At 45.8% G+C, this 20743-nt stretch overlaps 2 protein-coding genes across 2 annotated transcripts; both read left to right on the forward strand.

Annotated features, from left to right (window-relative positions):
* Positions 1-10995: 10995 nt before the first annotated feature.
* LOC119355546 lies at positions 10996-12454 on the forward strand. The gene is made up of 2 exons (XM_037622364.1): positions 10996-11499; positions 11667-12454. Exons 1-2 carry the CDS (start codon positions 11308-11310, stop codon positions 12057-12059), a joined length of 585 nt encoding a protein of 194 aa, XP_037478261.1. The 5' UTR covers positions 10996-11307; the 3' UTR covers positions 12060-12454.
* Positions 12455-16190: 3736 nt separating this feature from the next.
* LOC119355547 (protein FAR1-RELATED SEQUENCE 7-like) lies at positions 16191-19653 on the forward strand. The gene is made up of 4 exons (XM_037622365.1): positions 16191-16527; positions 16625-16755; positions 16876-17694; positions 17802-19653. The coding sequence occupies exons 2-4, from the start codon at positions 16639-16641 to the stop codon at positions 19533-19535; spliced, it is 2670 nt and encodes an 889-aa protein (XP_037478262.1). The 5' UTR covers positions 16191-16527; positions 16625-16638; the 3' UTR covers positions 19536-19653.
* The last annotated feature ends 1090 nt before the right edge of the window (positions 19654-20743 follow it).

The following is a 20743-nucleotide window of genomic DNA, read 5'->3' on the forward strand; positions in this document are numbered from 1 at the left end:
TCTTCGAAGCACCGTCGTGATCACCATCATCACCGGCGCGACACCTTGATCTCCATCGTAGCATCGTTGTCGTCTCGCCATTATGCTTCCACGACTATCGCTACTGCTTAGTGATAAAGTAAAGCATTACAGCGCGATTGCATTGCATACGATAAAGCGACAACCATATGGCTCCTGCTAGTTGCCGATAACTCGGTTACAAAACATGATCATCTCATACAATAAAATTTAGCATCATGTCTTGACCATATCACATCACAACATGCCCTGCAAAAACAAGTTAGACGTCCTCTACTTTGTTGTTGCAAGTTTTACGTGGCTGCTACGGGCTTAAGCAAGAACCAATCTTACCTACGCATCAAAACCACAACGACCGGACGTCAAGTTGGTGCTGTTTTAACCTTCGCAAGGACCGGACGTAGCCACACTCGGTTCAACTAAAGTTGGAGAAACTGTCACCCGCAAGCCACCTATGTGCAAAGCACGTCGGGAGAACCGGTCTCGCGTAAGCGTACGCGTAATGTCGGTCCGGGCCGCTTCGTCCAACAATACCGCCGAACCAAAGTATGACATGCTGGTAAGCAGTATGACTTATATCGCCCACAACTCACTTGTGTTCTACTCGTGCATATAACATCAACATATAAAACCTAGGCTTTGATACCACTGTTGGGGAATGTAGTAATTTCAAAAAAATTCCTACGCACACGCAAGATCATGGTGATGCATAGCAACGAGAGGGGAGAGTGTTGTCTACGTACCCTCGTAGACCGAAGCGGAAGCGTTGACGCAACGTAGAGGAAGTAGTCGTACGTCTTCCCGGTTCAACCGACCCAAGCACCGTTACTCCGGCACCTCCGAGTTCTTGGCACACGTTCAGCTCGATGACGCTCCCCGGGCTCCGATCCAGCAAAGCTTCAGGGAAGAGTTCGGTCAGCACGACAGCGTGGTGACGATCTTGATGTTAAACCATCGTAGGGCTTCGCCTAAGCACCGCTATAATATGATCGAGGTGTAATATCGTGGAGGGGGGCACCGCACACGGCTAAGGAACGATCACGAAGATCAACTTGTGTGTCCTAGGGTGCCCCCCTGCCCCCGTATATAAAGGAGCCAAGGGGAGGGGGCGGCCGGCCAAGGAGGGCGCGCCAAGGGGGAGTCCTACTCCCACCGGGAGTAGGACTCCCTTCTTTCCTAGTTGGATAAGGAGAAGGGGAAAGAGGAGGAAGAGGGAAAGGAAAGGGGGGGGGGGCGCCGCCCCCCTTCCCTTGTCCTATTCGGACTAGGAAGGGGAGGGGCGCGCGGCCACCTCTTGCCTCCTTTCCTCTTCTCCCTTAAGGCCCATGTAGGCCCAATAACCCCCCGGGGGGTTCCGGTAACCCCCCCCCCGGTACTCCGGTAAAATCCCGATTTCACCCGGAACGATTCCGATATCCAAATATAGGCTTCCAATATATCGATCTGTATGTCTCGACCATTTCGAGACTCCTCGTCATGTCCATGATCACATCCGGGACTCCGAACAACCTTCGGTACATCAAAATACATAAACTCATAATGAAAGTATCATCGTAACGTTAAGCGTGCGGACCCTACGGTTCGAGAACAATGTAGACATGACCGAGACACGTCTCCGATCAATAACCAATAGCGGAACCTGGATGCTCATATTGGTTCCTACATATTCTACGCAGATCTTTATCGGTCAGACCGCATAACAACATACGTTGTTCCCTTTGTCATCGGTATGTTACTTGCCCGAGATTCGACCGTCGGTATCTCAATACCTAGTTCAATCTCGTTACCGTCAAGTCTCTTTACTTGTTCCGTAATACATCATTTCGCAACTAACTCATTAGTTGCAATGCTTGCAAGGCTTATGTGATGTGCATTACCGAGAGGGCCCAGAGATACCTCTCCGACAATCGGAGTGACAAATCCTAATCTCGAAATACGCCAACCCAACATGTACCTTTGGAGACACCTGTAGAGCACCTTTATAATCACCCATTTATGTTGTGACGTTTGGTAGCACACAAAGTGTTCCTCCGGCAAACGGGAGTTGCATAATCTCATAGTCATAGGAACATGTATAAGTCATGAAGAAAGCAATATCAACATACTAAACGATCGGATGCTAAGCTAATGGAATGAGTCATGTCAATCAGATCATTCACCTAATGATGTGATCCCGTTAATCAAATAACAACTCTTTGTTCATGGTTAGGAAACATAACCATCTTTGATTAACGAGCTAGTCAAGTAGAGGCATACTACTGACACTCTGTTTGTCTATGTATTCACACATGTATTATGTTTCCGGTTAATACAATTCTAGTATGAATAATAAACATTTATCATGATATAAGGAAATAAATAATAACTTTATTATTGCCTCTAGGGCATATTTCCTTCACTTTCAACTAAAGCTTTTCTTCATAAGATTGCATTAAGGCGTCAACAATGTGTTCGGTAAAGGCCTTATTTCGACTATAAGCATGAGGAAAATTTAACACGGATTGCAACAAGGAAATACAATCAATTAAAGAGCAATTTTCATAGTTAAATTCCTTGAAATCCAAAATAGTGGGTTTAGCAATATCTAGATTTTTATTTCTTTCAATCCCTTTTTTATCAATTTCATCATCAGGATCTAAAAACTCAGAATTCTTAGAACGCCTTCTAGGTAAGGGAAGATCACAATCAGATTCATCAAGATTCACATTGCAAAACAACGATTTAATAGGGGACACATCAATAACTTTTAGATCTTCATCTTGATTCTCATAGTTATTCGGTTTAGCGACCATCTTATTGACTAAGCTGGCTTGCATATCCGAAATTTCAGCGGTCATTTTTTCAAGATGAGCAATTTGGGCTCTTACACCATCAAATTCTTTGGACATATCATCGAGCTCTTTATTCATATAACTCATAAAACTCTTTTGTTCCTTAAGCTCGTTTCTAAAGAAATTATTATGCTGAAATTGCAAGACCATAAACTTCCTGACATCGTTTTCGATATCTTCTAGCCTTTTAAGGTGAAGATCACCAAAATTAGGTAAGGCCATCGTGACGAACAAGCAAGCAAACTAACACACGAGCAAACAAAAGGCAAAAGGAAAAAGAGGAGGAGATTGGGAAAGAGAGGGCGAATAAAACGACAAGGGTGAAGTGGGGGAGAGGAAAACGAGAGGCAAATGGCAAATAATGTAATGTGAGAGATAGAGATTGTGATAGGTACTTGGTATATTGACTTTTGCGTAGGCTTCCCCGGCAACGGCGCCAGAAATGGCTCATTGACGGGAGAGTAAATCTTGACTTGACTTGGCGTAGGCCTCCCCGGCAACGGCGCCAGCGTAAGTATGTGTCAATAACACTGGGCAACCCACATAGTTCATGGATGTGATCCGATGATGATATCTCATGTAATTGGGACGATGATCCCCCACATTTACAATAAAGTAATGATGGCATCCCCTAGAAAAAAAGAAAAAGGATGACTGGAAAGTCCATCTCATGTATGTTGTAGATGTGTTCCTTGCTAGTTCACAAATGTAATTCTTAGGTACTGTTAGTAACGAGGGTACCAAATTAATTGCTCATATTTACAACTCGATGCAAGAACTACAAAGGCCTAAACGACTAGCTAAGGACGAGTTGTTTATGCACATAAAAAACTCAGAGTAAAAGTTATATATGATCGTCCGTCGGCGTATTACCTTGACATTTATCTTCAGGATTTATTTAAGAGCTTTATTATTATTATTATTATTATTATTATTATTATTATTATTATTATTATTATTATTATTATTATGTTTTAGCATCAAGAATGGTTCTTTGATTTATGCGAATGATATACTTTATGATCATACTCCCGTTGTAAATGGGGTTATTTGTTATTAATCTTGATGATAATACATATGTTCATAACACTAACGCTTAGTGTCACAAGACTGACAATTCGACTACCAATTGTTTGTGGCAGTGGCGTTTGGGTCATATTGGAAAAAATGCATGAATAAACTTTATTATGATGGATTTTTGAAGTCATTTGATTTTGAATTATTTGACACCTGAGAATCTTGACTAATGGTTAAAATGACTAAAACACTCTTCACATGCCATATGGGGACGGACGACTGACTGTTGGAAAATCATAAATGAGTAGAAAATCTATATGATCCGATGAGTGTAGCTGCGCATGGTGGGTTCTTCTACTTTCACAAATGATTTGAGTAGAAAATCAAGAAATTTCAGAGTCTATATGATTTGATGGTTGCATTTACTTAATGAAACATAAGTTTAAAACATTCAAAAAAACAAGAAATTTTATAGTGAAGTAGAAAATCACTGAAACAAGAAAAATCAAATTTCTATGATCATATTGCAGAGGAGAATATTCGAGTTACGAATTTAACGAACATTTGAACAGTTGTGGATTTTTTTAATCTTATGGCTCCCGGAACACCACACATGAATGGAGTGTCCGAGGGATGTAATCGAACCTACACATGGTGAGATTGATGATGTCATCAACTGATTTCCTATTATTGTTTTGAGTTATGTTTCAAACACTGCGACTTTTACACCGAATAGAGCACCAGCAAAATCTATCAAAACAACGCCTTTGAAATGAAAAGAAACTCAATTTGTCTTCTCTTAAAATTGAACGATGCGACATTTATAACCTAGTACACTCAATCAGATAAGGGCTACTTTGTTGGTTATTTTAGAAAGAGTTCGCTGGGTATTGCTCGTATCAACCGTCGAAGGCAAAGTGCCCATTAGCAGAAGAAATGGGAAACATAAAATGAAATAAATTGTGACACAAGTTTCACTTAATGGGATATAAACTAAGTTTTTTTTTGCCAAATAGAGTAATATCTGCCATAAACATAAAACTTGAGATAAAAATTTGAATTTACTCTACTTACTTCCTCCATATCGGTGCATTAGTCATATTACAAAAACTAAATAATCCCAAAACACTTAGGCATGATGCATTAACTCTCACCTTATTTCTTGTTTCTTGACATGAATAAAGAAATCAACCAATATGAGATATGGGACGTGTATGCTTTCAATGACTTGAGACTAACTAGTACGACATGTAGTTCATTGCATACAATGACATTATTTAAAAATATTAAGTTCTCTCATTTTCTGATCCACCTTGATCGCGACGCACAATCTAAAGAAACTAATGCACCGGTAAAGGGGGAGTAATATTTTTTTTCATGCGAACCATCCCGTGGTTGAAGAGTGGTATCCCCAGTCCACCAGGGTTAAGTCCTCGTGCTCGCATTTATCCTGAATTTATTTCAGAATTTTCGGTGATGCGCGTTCAGTGGAGACATTCCCCTCGACTACGAGACGCCTACAGTTGACTTCGTAAAATCTTAAAATGATATGCTGGCTCAGTCTCTTTGAATTGTTGATAGAAGTTCAGTGTGCATGTGCGCATATAAAGATGAGTATATACGCATTCATATGAGCGCCTGCGCCCATACCGTGTTTTAAAAAATACATTTCTTTGGACAAGATGAGAATCTCGGTGCGCATCCTCCATGTGCCCATGAACTGGAGGACGGAGACTATGGTAAAAGCAGTCTGCGCCAACTTAGGAACAATTTTGCAAATGGAGCTCGGCGAGAAGACAGGCAACTACGTGCGTGTCCGGGTGGCCGTTCCGGTGTACCGGGCGCTTGAGACATCTGTGGACATGACTGCCAAGCTGCAGGAGAAGAAAACAAGGGTTGAGTTCCAAATTTAGTATGAAAAACTGCCAGACTTCTGCTACACATGCGGCTACCTCGGACATAAGGAGAAATCGTGTGGCCGGAAGGTGAAAGGAAGGCCTCCATCTGGCAAGTATAGCGGCAAACTCAAATGTTCTCCACCACGCCGCTTTGGGAGGCAGTCCGGAACAGTGAAAGCGAAGGTCAACCCGATGGCGTACCGCGGCCTTGATTTCTCTTCAGAGAGCACCGGGTCATCGGCCCGAGGCCGAGGCGGACGAGGCGCGCGGCGCCCGGAAGGCAGCGCGGCGAGGCGTTAGCAGCATGCAGTAGATCACAGCTCCGGAAACCCTGCCGTTGATGCAATGCTAGCCGAAAAGATGCAAGTGCAATGGAAGATCGCCATGCACATGCAGAGGCTCACGTGCATGTTCAGGTACAGGAGCACACCTCCAAAGGCACACAACATTCGGACTACTCCCAGCCGAGGAGCTCGGATATGATCCCGGCGCTGCGTAATCTTTCTCAGGAAGTGAATATGGACGACGTAGACCTCTCTGATGGCGTCTCCGCTTTGGGCAAGCGTGCCGCTGCTGGTGATCAAGTCGCTGCTGCTGGCGGGGAGGAGGCTAGCAAGGCTTTGGTGATTTATGCCAATACGTCCAGTACGGACGAGCTTGTGGTTTCAGGTACGCCAAAAAAGCGCATGACACTGGAGTCTCTGGACGGGCAGCAGACTCCGCGTGGCGATGGGATGATGGAACAGGACATGGTGGACGGAACTAGTACCATGGAGGCAGTCGGCCCAGGGGCCGCCGACGAACTGACGGGGCCGGCGGAGCCCCGTCAGGAGCAATGAATATCCTAAGCTGGAACTGTCGAGGGGGTGGGAACTCTCGGACAGTTCGTGATCTTGTGAGTCTGGTGCAGCCTCAGTCCCCTAGTATTATTTTTCTTTGTGAGATTAGGCAGTCTAAGAATAAAATGAAGAGGTACCATGCTCGGTTAGGTTTAAGAGGTTTTGATGCTTTCGATTGTGTGGGTCGTAGTGGAGGTCTTGCTTTGTATTGGCATGAGTCAGTGAGTCTTGATGTAAAAGAAATAAATGAACGATATATTGACGCGTATGTAACTAGTGCGGAGGGTGAGCCACCCTGGCGGCTCACCTGCGTCTATGGTGAGCCCCGAACGGAGGACCGTCATCGCATGTGGTCCCTCCTCCGTAATCTCCACCAGCAGACCAGCATGCCTTGGGTCGTGGTGGGTGATTTCAACGAGGCGATGTGGAGTTTTGAGCACTTCTCCGACACATCGCGCTTGGCAGGTCAGATGCTTGATTTCCGTGATGTTCTTGAGGTTTGTGGTCTAGGCGACCTTGGTTTTGCAGGTCTCCCATACACCTTTGATAACCGGCGAGGTGGACGAGCAAACGTCAAGGTTTGCCTTGACCGTGCTGTGGCTAACAATGCTTGGAGGGATATTTTCGCCCATGCAAGGGTGGAGCATTTGGTGGCGCCAAGCTCCGATCACTTGGCCATCCTCCTCAAGTGCGCGCTAGAGGAGCCGCGCCAATGGGAAGGCAGAAGGTGCAGACAGTACGAAGTTATGTGGGAACGAGACCCCTCCCTCCCTGAGGTAATTATGAACACTTGGACTGAGTTGGGCTCTATGTTAAATCTTGGTGATGTTGCTTCTGGACTAGGGAATATGATGAAAAAACTGCGAGAGTGGAGTCGAAAAAAGTTTGGAAATGTCATCCGTGAAATTAACAAGTCCCGCTCTCGTCTCGAGGAGCTTATGTCTATGAATGCAGATAGAAAGGACATACGAGAGGCGACTAACGTGATGAACGAGCTGCTCTATAGGGAGGAGATGTTGTGGATGCAGAGATCCCGCATTGCATGGCTGCGGGAAGGGGACCGCAACACCCAGTTCTTTCATCGAAAAGCAGTTTGGCGCGCACGCAAAAACCGTATTAAAACTCTCATTGATGATGATGGAGTCACACATCAGGACCATGCGTCTATGGCGGCCATGGCCACTTCTTATTTTGCCAAACTATTTGCTGCTGACCCCTCTCTTTGTGCGGATTCAGTAATTGATCTAATTAAACCACGTGTGTCTGATCGCATGAATGATGGACAGTGTGCAGAGTTTTCAGACAAGGAAATTGCCGATGCTTTGTTTCAGATTGGACCGCTAAAGGCGTCGGGTCCGGATGGCTTCCCCGCGCGCTTCTTCCAGCGCAATTGGGACGTGATGAGAGAACAAGTAATTGCAGGGGTCAAGGAATTTTTCTGGACAGGTATTATGCCTGAGGGGGTGAACAACACGTCCATTGTTCTCATCCCGAAGGTGGATAACTCAGAGAGGCTCACGGAGTTACGCCCAATCAGCTTATGTAACATCATCTACAAGGTGGTGGCAAAATGTCTGGTAAACCGGTTGAGGCCTATTCTGGATGATATTATCTCCCTTGAGCAAAGCGCCTTTGTCCTTGGACGTATGATCACTGATAATGCTTTGATTGCGTTTGAGTGCTTTCATTTTATTCAGCAGGAGAAAGACCCAAATAAAAGTTTCTGCGCGTATAAACTGGACCTCTCCAAAGCATACGATAGAGTGGACTGGATCTTCTTGGAGCGAATGTTGAAAAAGATGGGTTTCGCTCGCCGGTGGGTGGACTGGATTATGGCTTGCGTCACCTCGGTGAGATATACAGTTAAATTCAATGGAACCCTTCTGGAATCGTTCGCACCATCGCGTGGGCTACGACAAGGTGATCCTTTGTCCCCGTTTTTATTCTATTTGTGGCTGACGGTCTATCTGCTCTCTTGAAAGAAGGAGAAGAAAAAGGCAACTTTACCCCACTAAAAGTGTGCGGCAGAGCTCCAGGGGTGTCTCATCTTCTATTTGCAGATGATACATTATTGTTTTTTAAAGCAGAGGAGGAAGAAGCCCAAAAGGTCCAGGAAGTGCTAACACGTATGCTAATGCCACCGGACAATTTATTAATCCGGCCAAATGTAGTGCTTTCTTTGGTTCAGCTTGTGCTATGGACAAACAGGAGGCGGTGAAAACTACATTAAACATAGGTACTGTCACTTTTAAGGAGAAATATCTAGGGCTCCCAACGTCCGAAGGACGCATGTCACGAGGTAAATTTCAGAATCTGCAATCTCGGTTATTGAAGAGGATTATTGCTTGGGGTGACACCCTCTCTCTCTCGCCGGTAAGGAAACCATGATTAAGGCAGTTGGCCAAGCTATTCCCACTTATATTATGGGTATGTTTAAGCTTCCTATATCAGTCTGTGATGACCTGAATAGAATGGTTCGCAACTTCTGGTGGGGCGCCTCTGAGGGCAAGAGGAAGACGCACTGGCTTGCTTGGCCAAAGATCCAGGCGCAGAAAAGCAAGGGTGGTCTGGGGTTCAGAGATTTCCGCCTTTTTAACCAGGCTCTCCTAGCGAGGCAGGCCTGGCGTTTGCTTACTAAACCCACCAGTTTGTGTGCGCAGGTGCTAAAGGCCCGATACTACCATGATGGACGCCTTGAGGACACGGTCTTCTCAGGGAACTCCTCCCCGACCTGGCAGGCTATCCAACATGGCCTCGAGCTCCTGAAAAAGGGCATCATATGGCGTGTTGGGAACGGTCAGGACATTCGCATATGGCGGGACCAATGGTTGCCACGGGAGCCCTCTCTTCAGCCCATCACTCAGCAGGGCACTTGCCGCCTGCGGAGGGTGGCCGAGCTCCTCGACGGCGAGGGCTCTTGGCGCACCGGCCTACTACAGCGCTACTTCCTGCCGGCGGATGTCGCCGTCATCACTAGCATCCGGACCTCGCCACGCGTCACCAACGATATCATCGCCTGGGCGCCGGAGAAGAACTGTATCTTCACCGTCCGATCCGCGTACCGCTTGGCAATGGACGAGCGCGAGCGTCCATTGGCCACCGCCATGAGCAGGGCACCGGATGGTCGTCGCGCCATCAGAAAGATCATATGGGGGTGCCCTGCTCCCCCTAAGGTACGCGTGTTTGCGTGGAGGGTTGTCACAAATTCACTTGCTACTTGGGCCAACAAGGCTTCACGGCACCTCGAGGATACTGCCTTCTGCCCCCTATGTGGTGTTGAACGCGAGGACGGATTCCACGCGCTTTGCAGGTGCCCACTGGCAAGGGAGCTATGGAGACTCATGGCGATGGACTGGAACATACCCAAGGTGGAGACCATCCGGGACACGAGGCCAGAGTGGCTATTCGCCTTGTTGGAACCCCTGGATGAGACGGCGAGGCTGGTGGTCCTCATGATCATGTGGAGAGTATGGCATGTCCGCAATGAGATTACCCATGACAAACCGCCACCTCCTGCCGAGGCCTCTCGTCGATTCTTACATGGCTACATTACTTCACTATTATGCATCCAGCAACATTCGCATGCCAATATGAAGAAGGGGAAGATGGTGGTTTGTGATGGCCGGCCGGGCATGCAGCCCTGCAGGATAGCGACGGCGCGGCCGAGTTGGGCCCCCCCTAGTGCGGGCTGGGCCAAACTTAACACAGATGGCAGCTTTGTTGCAGCCACAGGAGCAGCAGGAGGAGGCATGATCCTTCGAGATGATGGAGGGGATATCATCTATAGCGCGTGCAGAGAAATTCGCACGTGTGAGAGTGCGCTGGAGGCGGAGCTCTCGGCGTGTAGAGAAGGCCTAGACCTTGCCTTACACAGGACGACGATGCCTATCATTGTTGAGATGGATAGTGCGGAGGCTGTGGCGATGCTTAAAGCACCCACAACAGATAGATCGCAGCACCGGTCTCTCGTTGAAGAGATTAGCAGTCTAGCAGCCCTTGAGGCTAGAGAGGTTGTATTTGCGCAGTGTAGCCATTGGCAGAACAACGCTAGTCATGTGTTGGGTGCGTATGGGCGTAGTACCCCCGCACGGCAGTCTGGTTCGCAGGAGGGTCGGACTTTCTTTTAAACTTGGTTAAGGCTGAGAGGCCTCCTTGAGTAATGAAATTTTTTCCTCCAAAAAAAATACATTTCTTCCAGAGCACACGAATCTTTTCAAGATCCTTGCTCTCGTCTGCCCGTGGCGCCACGTCGTCGGACAAAAGAGGCCCCTAGATCGAGATCGAGCACGATGCGAGGAGCATGTGGCTCGCACACGAGTTCCCATGCGGTCGCCACGCCACACGTCGCACATGCGAACTGTACAGTATTTAGCCCTGTCGTCAAGGCCACCTCCGGCCAGCCGCCGCTGCCGCTGCTACGCCATTTTTGGATCCCCCGTCCTCACCCCCTGTCCGCCAGCAGCCGCAGACCTCGCGATCTCATCTCGCCGTCGCCTGGATTGCCAGTTGCAGCGCCCGTTTGGCAGGAGCCTAGAAACACCTATCTGGGCCCGAAGGATCCCTCTGAAATCTGAATCCACGATAGCGACATGAATTTTGTGTAATTTTCCTCCAATTGGGAAAGGGGCGTGCAGCTTCCTCTGTTTTCTTTCGTTTTCAGCCGTTCCTGCGCGTCTGCTCTTGTCCCATTCAATCGGCGTCGGCATGCCCACCGGAGGAGACGCCGGGGGTGGTGGTGGTGGTGGTGGGGAGAAGGAAAGGAGGAAGAAGGTGGAGCTGCTGCAGGAGGCCATTCATGGGCTCCTGGAGGAGAAAAGGGGCAAGCAGCGACACCAAGGGGAAGAGGGCGCCATGGATCATGAGGAGGATCTCTTCCTCTCCTCGTTGCTCTCCAAGGTATCTATCTATGTGTGCGCTTCTTCCTGTACATCTGAATTGTTTCAGGTTGCAGATGCACCTTTTGGTCCCAAGATTGGATTGCATCTGCCGCTGCAATTACCAGACATTCTGCATTCATTTCATTTCATCATTCTTGAGACGCAAATCCTGAATTATTTCAACAGTTGGACTCGCTGGAAAACGATGTCGATCCGGACGGTGCCGAACCGAGCTCCATCAATCCTCACCCGGAGAGCGGCGAGGAGGCGGGGCCAGGCGACGTGGCGAAAGACCTGGGCAAGATCAAGAGGCAGAACATGATCACCCACATCCTGCTCGGCACGGTGATGGTGATGATCGCCGCGTGGCAGTTCAACGAGGTGTCGTTCCTCCTCGCGGTGCAGAAGAAGCTGACCAACCCTTTCAAGTCCGTCGGGGACATGGTCAAGAGCACCCTCAAGATAGGGAAGAAGCCGATGGCCGAGGCGATCGAGGCGTCGCCTCTGCCCCCTGTCGGCGCCCCGGACGTTGCTCGGGCTGATCTGCCGATGCTGGCCATCGGCGACGGCGATAGCTAGATCCGCAGGATGAGGAGGGATGACTCGTGCGGCAGAAATGCCATGTGTTCTTCCCTCCAGATATTGTTATGTTGTTCGTCTTGTCTAGAGATGAGATTTGTATGGCCATGTGCCGGTGCATGTGTTCTGGGCTGGTGCCGCAAGTAGGAGAAACTGAATCTAATTCGGCATCTTATGATCTTTGCACCATTTGTTACTGGAGTCGACCATCATCACCTGAAGAATGCCTGGGACGGTTGAACCATCTCTTAGAAACAGCCCTGTATTTCAGACAAGGGTGAAGTGGAGGAATGTGTTTGATTGATTTCCATGTGTAGTTTCAGCAAACTCTTTGTACTACTACTGAAGCAAGCGTGTCTGTAGCTGAGCTGATGCCTGCAGTTACACTTCATTTCTCCCGGGAATCCTGTTGTGTGGATGTGATGTTTCTGCAAATTCTGATGGTATAGTTTTCATACAGTTCCTGCCTCTTTTTTTTTAAGACGATACAGATCCTGCCTGCTATGTAGCGATTCATCATGCAACTGATTTGGAGCAGTGGCAAATTGGCCTGTTAATTTTACTTTGGGACATGCCGTCAGTTTCACTGACTGAATCCCTTCTTACCTTAGACTCTTAGAGCATCTCCAATAGGCCCTGTTTGGATACTCTAACACAGTTAGAGTTAGAGTTATTTTCTAACCCACTCTAACCCAAATAAGCACCTCTCCATCGAGATAGTTGGGTTAGATGAAACTAACCCACTCTAACCCTTCCTGTTTGAATACTTTTGGGTTATTTGAGCCTCCAACTAACCCAAACTAGCTCTAACCCCATGATCCAATCAGGGCTATAGATGAGGGCACCAAGGTGCCTTTCTACATCACAAAACCCTCCAACTTCAATAGGTGATTTGCAATAGGACACCGCTAGTGCTCCAATAGATGATGTAAAAATAGTTCATTCACACAAACAAAAGTGCAAAGATACCAAGTTCATTTCAAACATTTCAAACATAAACATAGTTCATATTAGAAACATTGCAATGACTACTTCATATCGATACTACTTGATCACCCTGAACATAAACTACTCATTGGACTTGGGGTCGCTCTGGATCGAGTTCCAGAGTGTGATGGTCTCCTCGTCAGAACAATCGAGCTCCTCCTCATCCTCGTCGGACTCAATCCTGATCACCGTCAAGGGCCACCCTCGTTCTCCTGCTTCACCTGCCTTTTCTTCTTCTCGTGGCCGCGCTTCCAGAAGAACTCCAACTCATACTTGACGTACTGTAGATTCTCCCGCGCGAACCTCGCCGAGAGCAATGTGGATCCCCTCTTCTTCTTCTCATTGAGGGGCCATATGTCCACATTGTTCAGCCCGATGAACTCCACCCGCTCTAGGGATTCGATGTCCTAAAAGATCATCTCATGGATCGGCCGCCCGAAACGCCACGCGATGATGTCGCACACACGCGCAACAAGCTCCACAGTCGTGAAGGTGCCGAGCCACTAGCGATGGTTGTCACACTGAAACTCCACACCGAAGGAGGGACAAAACATCACCCCTTGCAGCTTGTCTTGCCCTTCGGCGGCTTCGCTGGCATGACAGAGACGCGGGGTGCGGCGTTGATGCAGACAACTGTGCAGGGCGGATCCCGCCTGGAGGACTGCGCACGGGGGTATTTGCAGAGGTGATGCGGCGTCAAAATCGGGCGATGCGGCTGCATGGCGGTGAATTGGGCCGATTTAGGGGTCACGCGGGGCGGGGAAGGTGCGGATCCTGCGGTGGCGGGGTGCGGCGGATGGGTTTTGTCGGCGACGGTTGCGCGGGATGAAGAAATGAATGTTTCGCGTGACGGTTGGGCGTGACTGTTTTTGCATTTGCTCGAACCACCAAGATGATGCAAATTGGTGACCTATTTTACATCACGCCCTATCCCTACAAAATTTACGTCTACTACTAGAGTCAATCACACCAGTGGTGCCAGAACTTGTCGTGAACAATCATTTTGGTGCTAGAACTTGCGGCATACATCGAACTGGTGTAAAAACTTAGCTCGATCGTACAAATATGATGCAAATCACGTTTGGATACGAAAGCGGCGTTGACCAGGCTCGCATGCATAGTGCAGGTCCCGCTGTCAGTGACAGGAAGGGAGGAAGGAGGGCGTGTGTCTGTTTTTCACGAAAACACTCTTGATTTTTATTTTTTATTTTCACATAAGAGCTCCTTCTCATGTTGGAGTGTTGACATGTTTTCCGTCTCTGTCGAAAGCCCGTCCCGCCTGTTAGTATAATATGGAAATTTGAAAGAAAAACTCAAACTTGCTATCATATACTGCCTCCGTTTCAAATTACTTGTCGCATGTATAGATATATTTAAATGTATTTTAGTTCTAGATACATCTATTTTTGTAACGAGTAATTTGAAACGGAGGGAGTAGGTGGAAAACAACCGGTCATAGCCACTGCACCAACAACGTCATCACACCTATAGTTCGTAAGTCCTTTGTAATGTAGTAGAACAAAGTCGCTCCTGGAGTTTGTCTTTTTAGAAGTACGTAAAGGTATGTAAATTCTAATCTCACTAATAAAAATAAAGTTTAATTATTCTTGCAGTATATATAATACATAAAACGGAAGAAATTCTTTAGAAAATAGTTCACGTATTATTTTAGAATTATGCATCTATCTAAAATAATATTTATGAACTACAAAAATGTTTTTAAACTGTAAAACAATACAAATAAAGCCAATTTTGCACTCTTTTTTTAGAAAGCTGTAGAATATATATAAGTAAAATCTAGTACTATATTATAAGTAATATACATAAAATAAATCACATTATAAAATATTGACGTATTAATTTAAAATTTATCCCTATGATTAAATTATAAATTACAGAAATATTCATGCAATAATATGCATATTGAATAAAATATGTCAAATTTATTTTATATTTTTCCTTATATTTCAGTAAATGCTTATATAAGTTAAAAAATGTTCAGAGTTTTCAAAAAATATTGATTGATTCATGTTTTAAGAATTTTTTTATATCCTGTTAAATATTATAAGGGAATGCACTTCATGCGGCCCATTTGCACTATTACTTTTGTTAAGTTTACATAATATATGTAAATTATAATCAAATGTTATAAATAATACTCCCTCCGTCCGGAAATATTTGTCATCAAAATGAATGAAAATAGATGTATCTATAACTAAAATACATCTAGATGCATCCATTTCAATGACAAGTATTTTCGGACGGAGGGAGTATATATATATGTAAACAATTAAATTATAAATTATTCACTTATTATTTAAAATTGCATCCATATATTCGAATTATAGATTACAAAAGTATTCACATTATAATTTGCATAATTCACAAAACATGAAATGGAATTTCTATGTTTTATATATTCAATAAATGCTCATATATGTTTGAAATGTTCACAGTTTTAATAAAATATTATGCATATAAGGTGCTCATTTTTATAATTTAATTTACTTTACTACTATGTATATTTTTTATAACACATGATTATAGTATAAATAGATTTTATAAAAAATAACACTGCAAAATGGGGGTCCCACCAAGTGCAGCCCACATAGGACGTGAAGGATATATACATGACGTATCCTGTCAAAACAAGAAAGTCTAGCCGTGGTTAACCATTGGCGGAAGCTAGCAAATCTACATGGTTCGATTCGCAGTCGCGCTATTTTTTTTATATAATTTATGTGTGGCTGACATATGGAACCCATATGGCCAACATTTTGACACGTGCCAGGGGCTAGTTCGTGAGGATAAAAAATTTGAGTTTCTTTTTGGTAAAATAACAGGCCTCATGTCATCTGGTGGCTGACAGCGGGACCCTGCTCCATGCAAGTGAGCCTAGTCAACATCGCTTTCGTATCCAAACACGATTTGTACCGTATCTGCACGCCCAAGCCAAGTTTTTACACTAGTTTGATGTATGCCGCAAGTTCTACCACCAAAGTGACCGTTCACGACAAGTTCTAACACCACCGGTGCAATTGACTCCTACTACTATCCATTGGAGCACCGTTTTTGCCCGGGCTTGCCTATTCCTTTTTTCTCTTGAGGGAAACCGGCTTGCCTATTCCTTCAGGAAAAAAAAAAACCACGGCCCCGGATGCGAAACTCGCACCCGCCCCCCGGCGCCGGCGTCACCCGCGCCCTAGAAGGAGGCCCTCCCCGCCGTGCCACGCCCACGCCCCGTGGTCGCCACCGCCTCTCTCGCGCCCGCGCGCCGCACGGCCTGGGCCCGCGCCATCGACCTCCATTCCGCGCCGCCGTCGCCGGCGCTCGGACGGACCGTCCTGCTCCAATCGCCGCCCAACCCTAGAAGAGGAGAAGCTCGCCTTCCGCGTTTCCTGCCGTCTCCTCGGATCTCCGCAAGGGCTACGGCATACGGGGGCCTTGGATCCTACAATTCGCGCATTTTCTGCCGATTCAGGTACTCGCATCAGCTGGTGTTGCTGTACACCGGACATACATGTTCACTCTTGCTTGCTTGTTGGAACCTGGCTCGCTGACATTGGGAATTTTTTAAGGCGACGACCCAGCGATGGAATCCGTAACCATCGTCCAGGCTCAGCCGTTCGCTGGGATAAACTCCCCGCTGCCGTTGGATGAGGGCCGTCTTGGTACACCGGAGAGAGATGCTACAAGCATGTCTCAGCCTGTGAGTATTAGCATGAGGCAATTCCTGCCCTTTTCTATTTTCTTCAGGAATGCCTTTTTCTATCCGAGTTAGCGGTTGTGCATTGTAGTTGTATTGAGTTTTCTCTTTCATATGTTGCAGTGTTCGACTTCAACATCCGAGAGTGCTGAGGAATGGAAGCCTGCTTTGGGGATGACATTTGAAGGTCTGGAGGCCGTGGAAGCGTTCTACAAGGCGTTCGCACACCGCGTTGGTTTCGGGGTTCGTGTCGGGCAGCAGAAGGTGGTGGACAATGTGGTTGAGAGCAAGCGCTACATGTGCTCGAGCCAAGGGTTCAGGTCGGAGAAGGTTAAAAGGAATGTTAAAGCCGCGAATAAGAAGCGCAAGAGGGAGGTCACCAGATGTGGCTGCGATGCGCATATCTACGTCAAGCGCTGCAGCGGTAACACCTACAAGATTCACTCGATGATTGAGCAACACAATCATGGCTTTGTGCCACCTGATAAGCTTCATTTGATTAGATCGAACCGTGGAGCTAGCGAGAAGGAAAAGGTTATACCCGAGTGCGATGAGGCGTTGAGGCCGTCCCTAGGGATGGCATTTGAAGGCCTCAGCTCTGCGGAGGAGTTCTACAAATCATATGCACGTCATTGCGGGTTTAAGGTGCGTGTCGGGCAGCATAAGTTGCTGAATAAGGAGGTAGTGCAATTCAAGCGCTTCATGTGCTCAAGGGAAGGCTTCAGGTCCGACAAAGGTAAAGACCCCTCTAGTGAGAGAAAGAAGCGAAATGTGAAGGTGACTAGATGTGGATGTAATGCCCATATTGTTGTGAAGTGGTGCAGTGGTAACACATATAAAGTATCATCATTGATCGAGCACCACAATCATGGACTTGTTTTACCTGATAAAGTGACTAAATCAAAGCGAAGAGTTAGTGAGAAGGCAAAGAATAAACTAAGCGTACGTATCTCTCTCTGTGAGTACAATGGCTTGCCTGATGTTCTCCTTTTGACACTACTAGGTTATGCATCATGGTACTTACCCGTAGTGGCTTTCTGATGTTGCAGTCTTCACTCGCGCCTGAATGTGACGAGGCATTGAAGCCATCAGTAGGGATGGTATTTGAAGACATTGGTTCTGTGGAGGAGTTTTACAAGTCATATGCACATCACTGTGGGTTTTCAGTACGTGTTGGGCAGCGTAAGTTGCTGAATAACGAGGTGGTGCAGTGGAAGCGCTTCATGTGCTCAAGGGAAGGTTTCAGGTCCGAGAAATGTATGGGCGTTGATGATCCCTCTAGGAAGAGAAAGGTACGAAAGGTAACCAGATGTGGGTGTGATGCTCGTATTATTGTGAAGCGGTGCACTGATAACAAGTATAAAATTACATCATGGATCGAGCACCATAATCATGGATTTGTGCCGCCTGATAAGTGTCACTTGATTAGATCGAATCGTCAATTGAGTGACAAGGTGAAGCCAACAGTATCCACGCATTGCAAAGCAAGCACATGCACCTCCCAGGCAAACAAGCCTGATCATGTCAGTGAGGGGAGGTCTGACAATGTGGGTTGCACAAAGAGAGACTTGCAGAAATACCATCATGATCTTTGTAGTAAAATTAAGAATGAAGATGCTCAGATATTTGTGGCCCAGCTATGTAGAAAGCAGCAAGAGGATTCAGCATTTTTCTTTGACTGTGATGTGGATGACCAGGGTATGTTGGTGCATGTATTTTGGGCTGATGCCACAAGCAGGAAAAACTACATTTATTTCAGTGATATGTTAACTTTTGATTGTACAAACACACTGAATCAACACGGCATGATTTTTGCACCATTTACTGGGACCAATCATCATCTGCAAAGTGTGTTTTTCGGTGCTGCATTCCTAGCTGATGAGAAGATTGAGTCGTATGCCTGGCTGTTTCAGACCTTCCTAAGGGTAATGGGAGGGGTCTCTCCTAAAACTATTGTAACTAGGGAAAATGATAGGATGAAGGCTGCGATCAGTAATGTTCTACCAGCCACCACCCATAGGTTGTGCATGTTGGAGATGTTGGAAAGAATGCCCGAGAAGGTTGAACCATCTCTTAGAAACAACCCTCTATTTCAGACAAGGATGAACGAATGTGTTTTGGGGTCAGAAACTGTGTTCGAGTTTGAGTCAAAATGGGAGTCTATAATTTCCGACTTTGGGTTGCAGGGCAATCAGTGGCTGGCTGAAAGGTATTCCGCCCGTGAAAGATGGATTCTGGCCTACTCGACGGATATCCATCTGTCAGGCATTCTCAGAAGCACTGCATGGTCAAAGAGCGCAAAGTCATTTTTCAACTGTTTCATCAACCAGAAGCTCTCTTTGGTTGAGTTTTGGCTTAGGTTTGAAGCAGCCTTAGAGTGCCAGCGTCAAGAGGAATCGAATGCAGATCACACGAGCGCCCATACGACGCCTCAACTGATAACACCATGGGGATTGGAGAAGCATGGAAGTGTAGTGTTCACACATGAGGTGTTTGAGAGATTCCAAGAAGAGATTGTCGCTGCTAGAGACCATTGCGTTGTCGAAGACATGGCACAAACCGAGGGGGTGAAAACTGTGGCCATCGGTGGTGACGACTCCGACAAAGTTAGGGAGGTGCGCTGGGACGCAATCACCATGACGGCCAACTGCTCCTGCAAGCTATTTGAGTCGGTAGGAATCCCGTGCCGCCATATTAACCTAGTGCTGAGAAGCTCAAAACTGAATGAGCTACCGAGTAGTTGTGTTTTGAAAAGATGGCAAAAGAGTGCAAAATTCGGGTAATTTGAACTGTGTTGCAGATGTATGTTACGGTTGAAGAATTGATCGGCTGTACCATTTTTGGGTGCAGGCATTGTAGTTGCTACTCTCTCCATCCCAAAATATAAGAATGTTTTTGATCAACAGGCAACGAAGTCCTACAATCTGAGTCGGATGTCATGAACTAGTAACCTATGCATTGAAGTTTCTGCTGAACTTATTTTTTCCATCCTATGGGCCTCTAGCGGAAATTTCAGAACACGGGAGCAGAAAAAGTGGATGTTATATTTCCTATGAAATGCAGTACAAATAAATCCTTTAAAAAAATCAAATCTTATGAATCAAATGACAAACATAAGAAAAATTCCCAAGGATTTTGATCCTACAAAGTTCCTTTGAATCAAAGAAGCCGCAAGGGTGTTGTGAAACAGCAACAATGGGTGGCGGATTCTTTGCTAGGGCTGCCTCATGAAATAGTATTTTTGAGTTACTCCATTAATCTTGATAGAAGGTAGGGCTGAATTTAAAAGGGAAACTTACGGAAACGGAATGGAGAAACAAACTCAACAGTTCAAATTGAACCCATGATATTCACAATAGTACTCCTTCCGTTCCTAAATATATGTCTTTTAAATATTTCAATATAGACTACTCCCTCCGTAAAGAAATATAAGAGTGTTTAGATCACTATTTTAGTTATTTAAAATGTTTTTATATTTGTTTACAGAGGGAGTACATATGGATGTATAAGGACGTATTTTATTGTGTAGATTCACTTATTTTGTTTGGTATGTAGTCTATATTAAAATCTCTAAAAAGACTTGCGTTTAAGAACGGAGGGGGTACTACTGTAATTTTATGAGAAATATTTCGATTACAAAAGTGCAAAGATCTAAAAAAAGTATTCCGACACGATATAAATAAATGCGTTTCGAAACGGAGAAGTGCATGGATGAATCCATGGGCATATGAACCCACTTTGAAAAACTTATTCCTAAATGCAATTTTTGTTTTGAAAAAAGTCTCGCGCACACATCTTCACATTCTATGCGCACGCAAAAAGTTTCATGGAAAAACAAATTTTTCTTTGACATGTGTAAAAAAGGCAAAAAAATGTGTCGTGAAACGTTATTTAGAAGCACTGGAATTTGTTTTTTTGAGGCAAAAAAATAGATTTTTCTCACAAAAAATTGTGCCACACACATATTGCGAAGATGTATGCGTGATTTTTT

The sequence above is a fragment of the Triticum dicoccoides genome, chromosome 2A, assembly GCF_002162155.2.
Source record: "Triticum dicoccoides isolate Atlit2015 ecotype Zavitan chromosome 2A, WEW_v2.0, whole genome shotgun sequence".
NCBI classification, from domain to species: Eukaryota; Viridiplantae; Streptophyta; class Magnoliopsida; order Poales; family Poaceae; genus Triticum; species Triticum dicoccoides.

Excerpts from the sequence above, each read along its gene's own strand:
- LOC119355546 (XM_037622364.1), top strand. The coding sequence starts at position 11,308 with ATGCCCACCGGAGGAGACGCCGGGGGTGGTGGTGGTGGTGGTGGGGAG. Across the intron at positions 11,500-11,666 it reads TCTCCTCGTTGCTCTCCAAG|TTGGACTCGCTGGAAAACGA; the intron begins GTATCTATCTAT and ends TTATTTCAACAG.
- LOC119355547 (XM_037622365.1), top strand. The coding sequence starts at position 16,639 with ATGGAATCCGTAACCATCGTCCAGGCTCAGCCGTTCGCTGGGATAAAC. Across the intron at positions 16,756-16,875 it reads CTACAAGCATGTCTCAGCCT|TGTTCGACTTCAACATCCGA; the intron begins GTGAGTATTAGC and ends CATATGTTGCAG. Across the intron at positions 17,695-17,801 it reads AGGCAAAGAATAAACTAAGC|TCTTCACTCGCGCCTGAATG; the intron begins GTACGTATCTCT and ends CTGATGTTGCAG.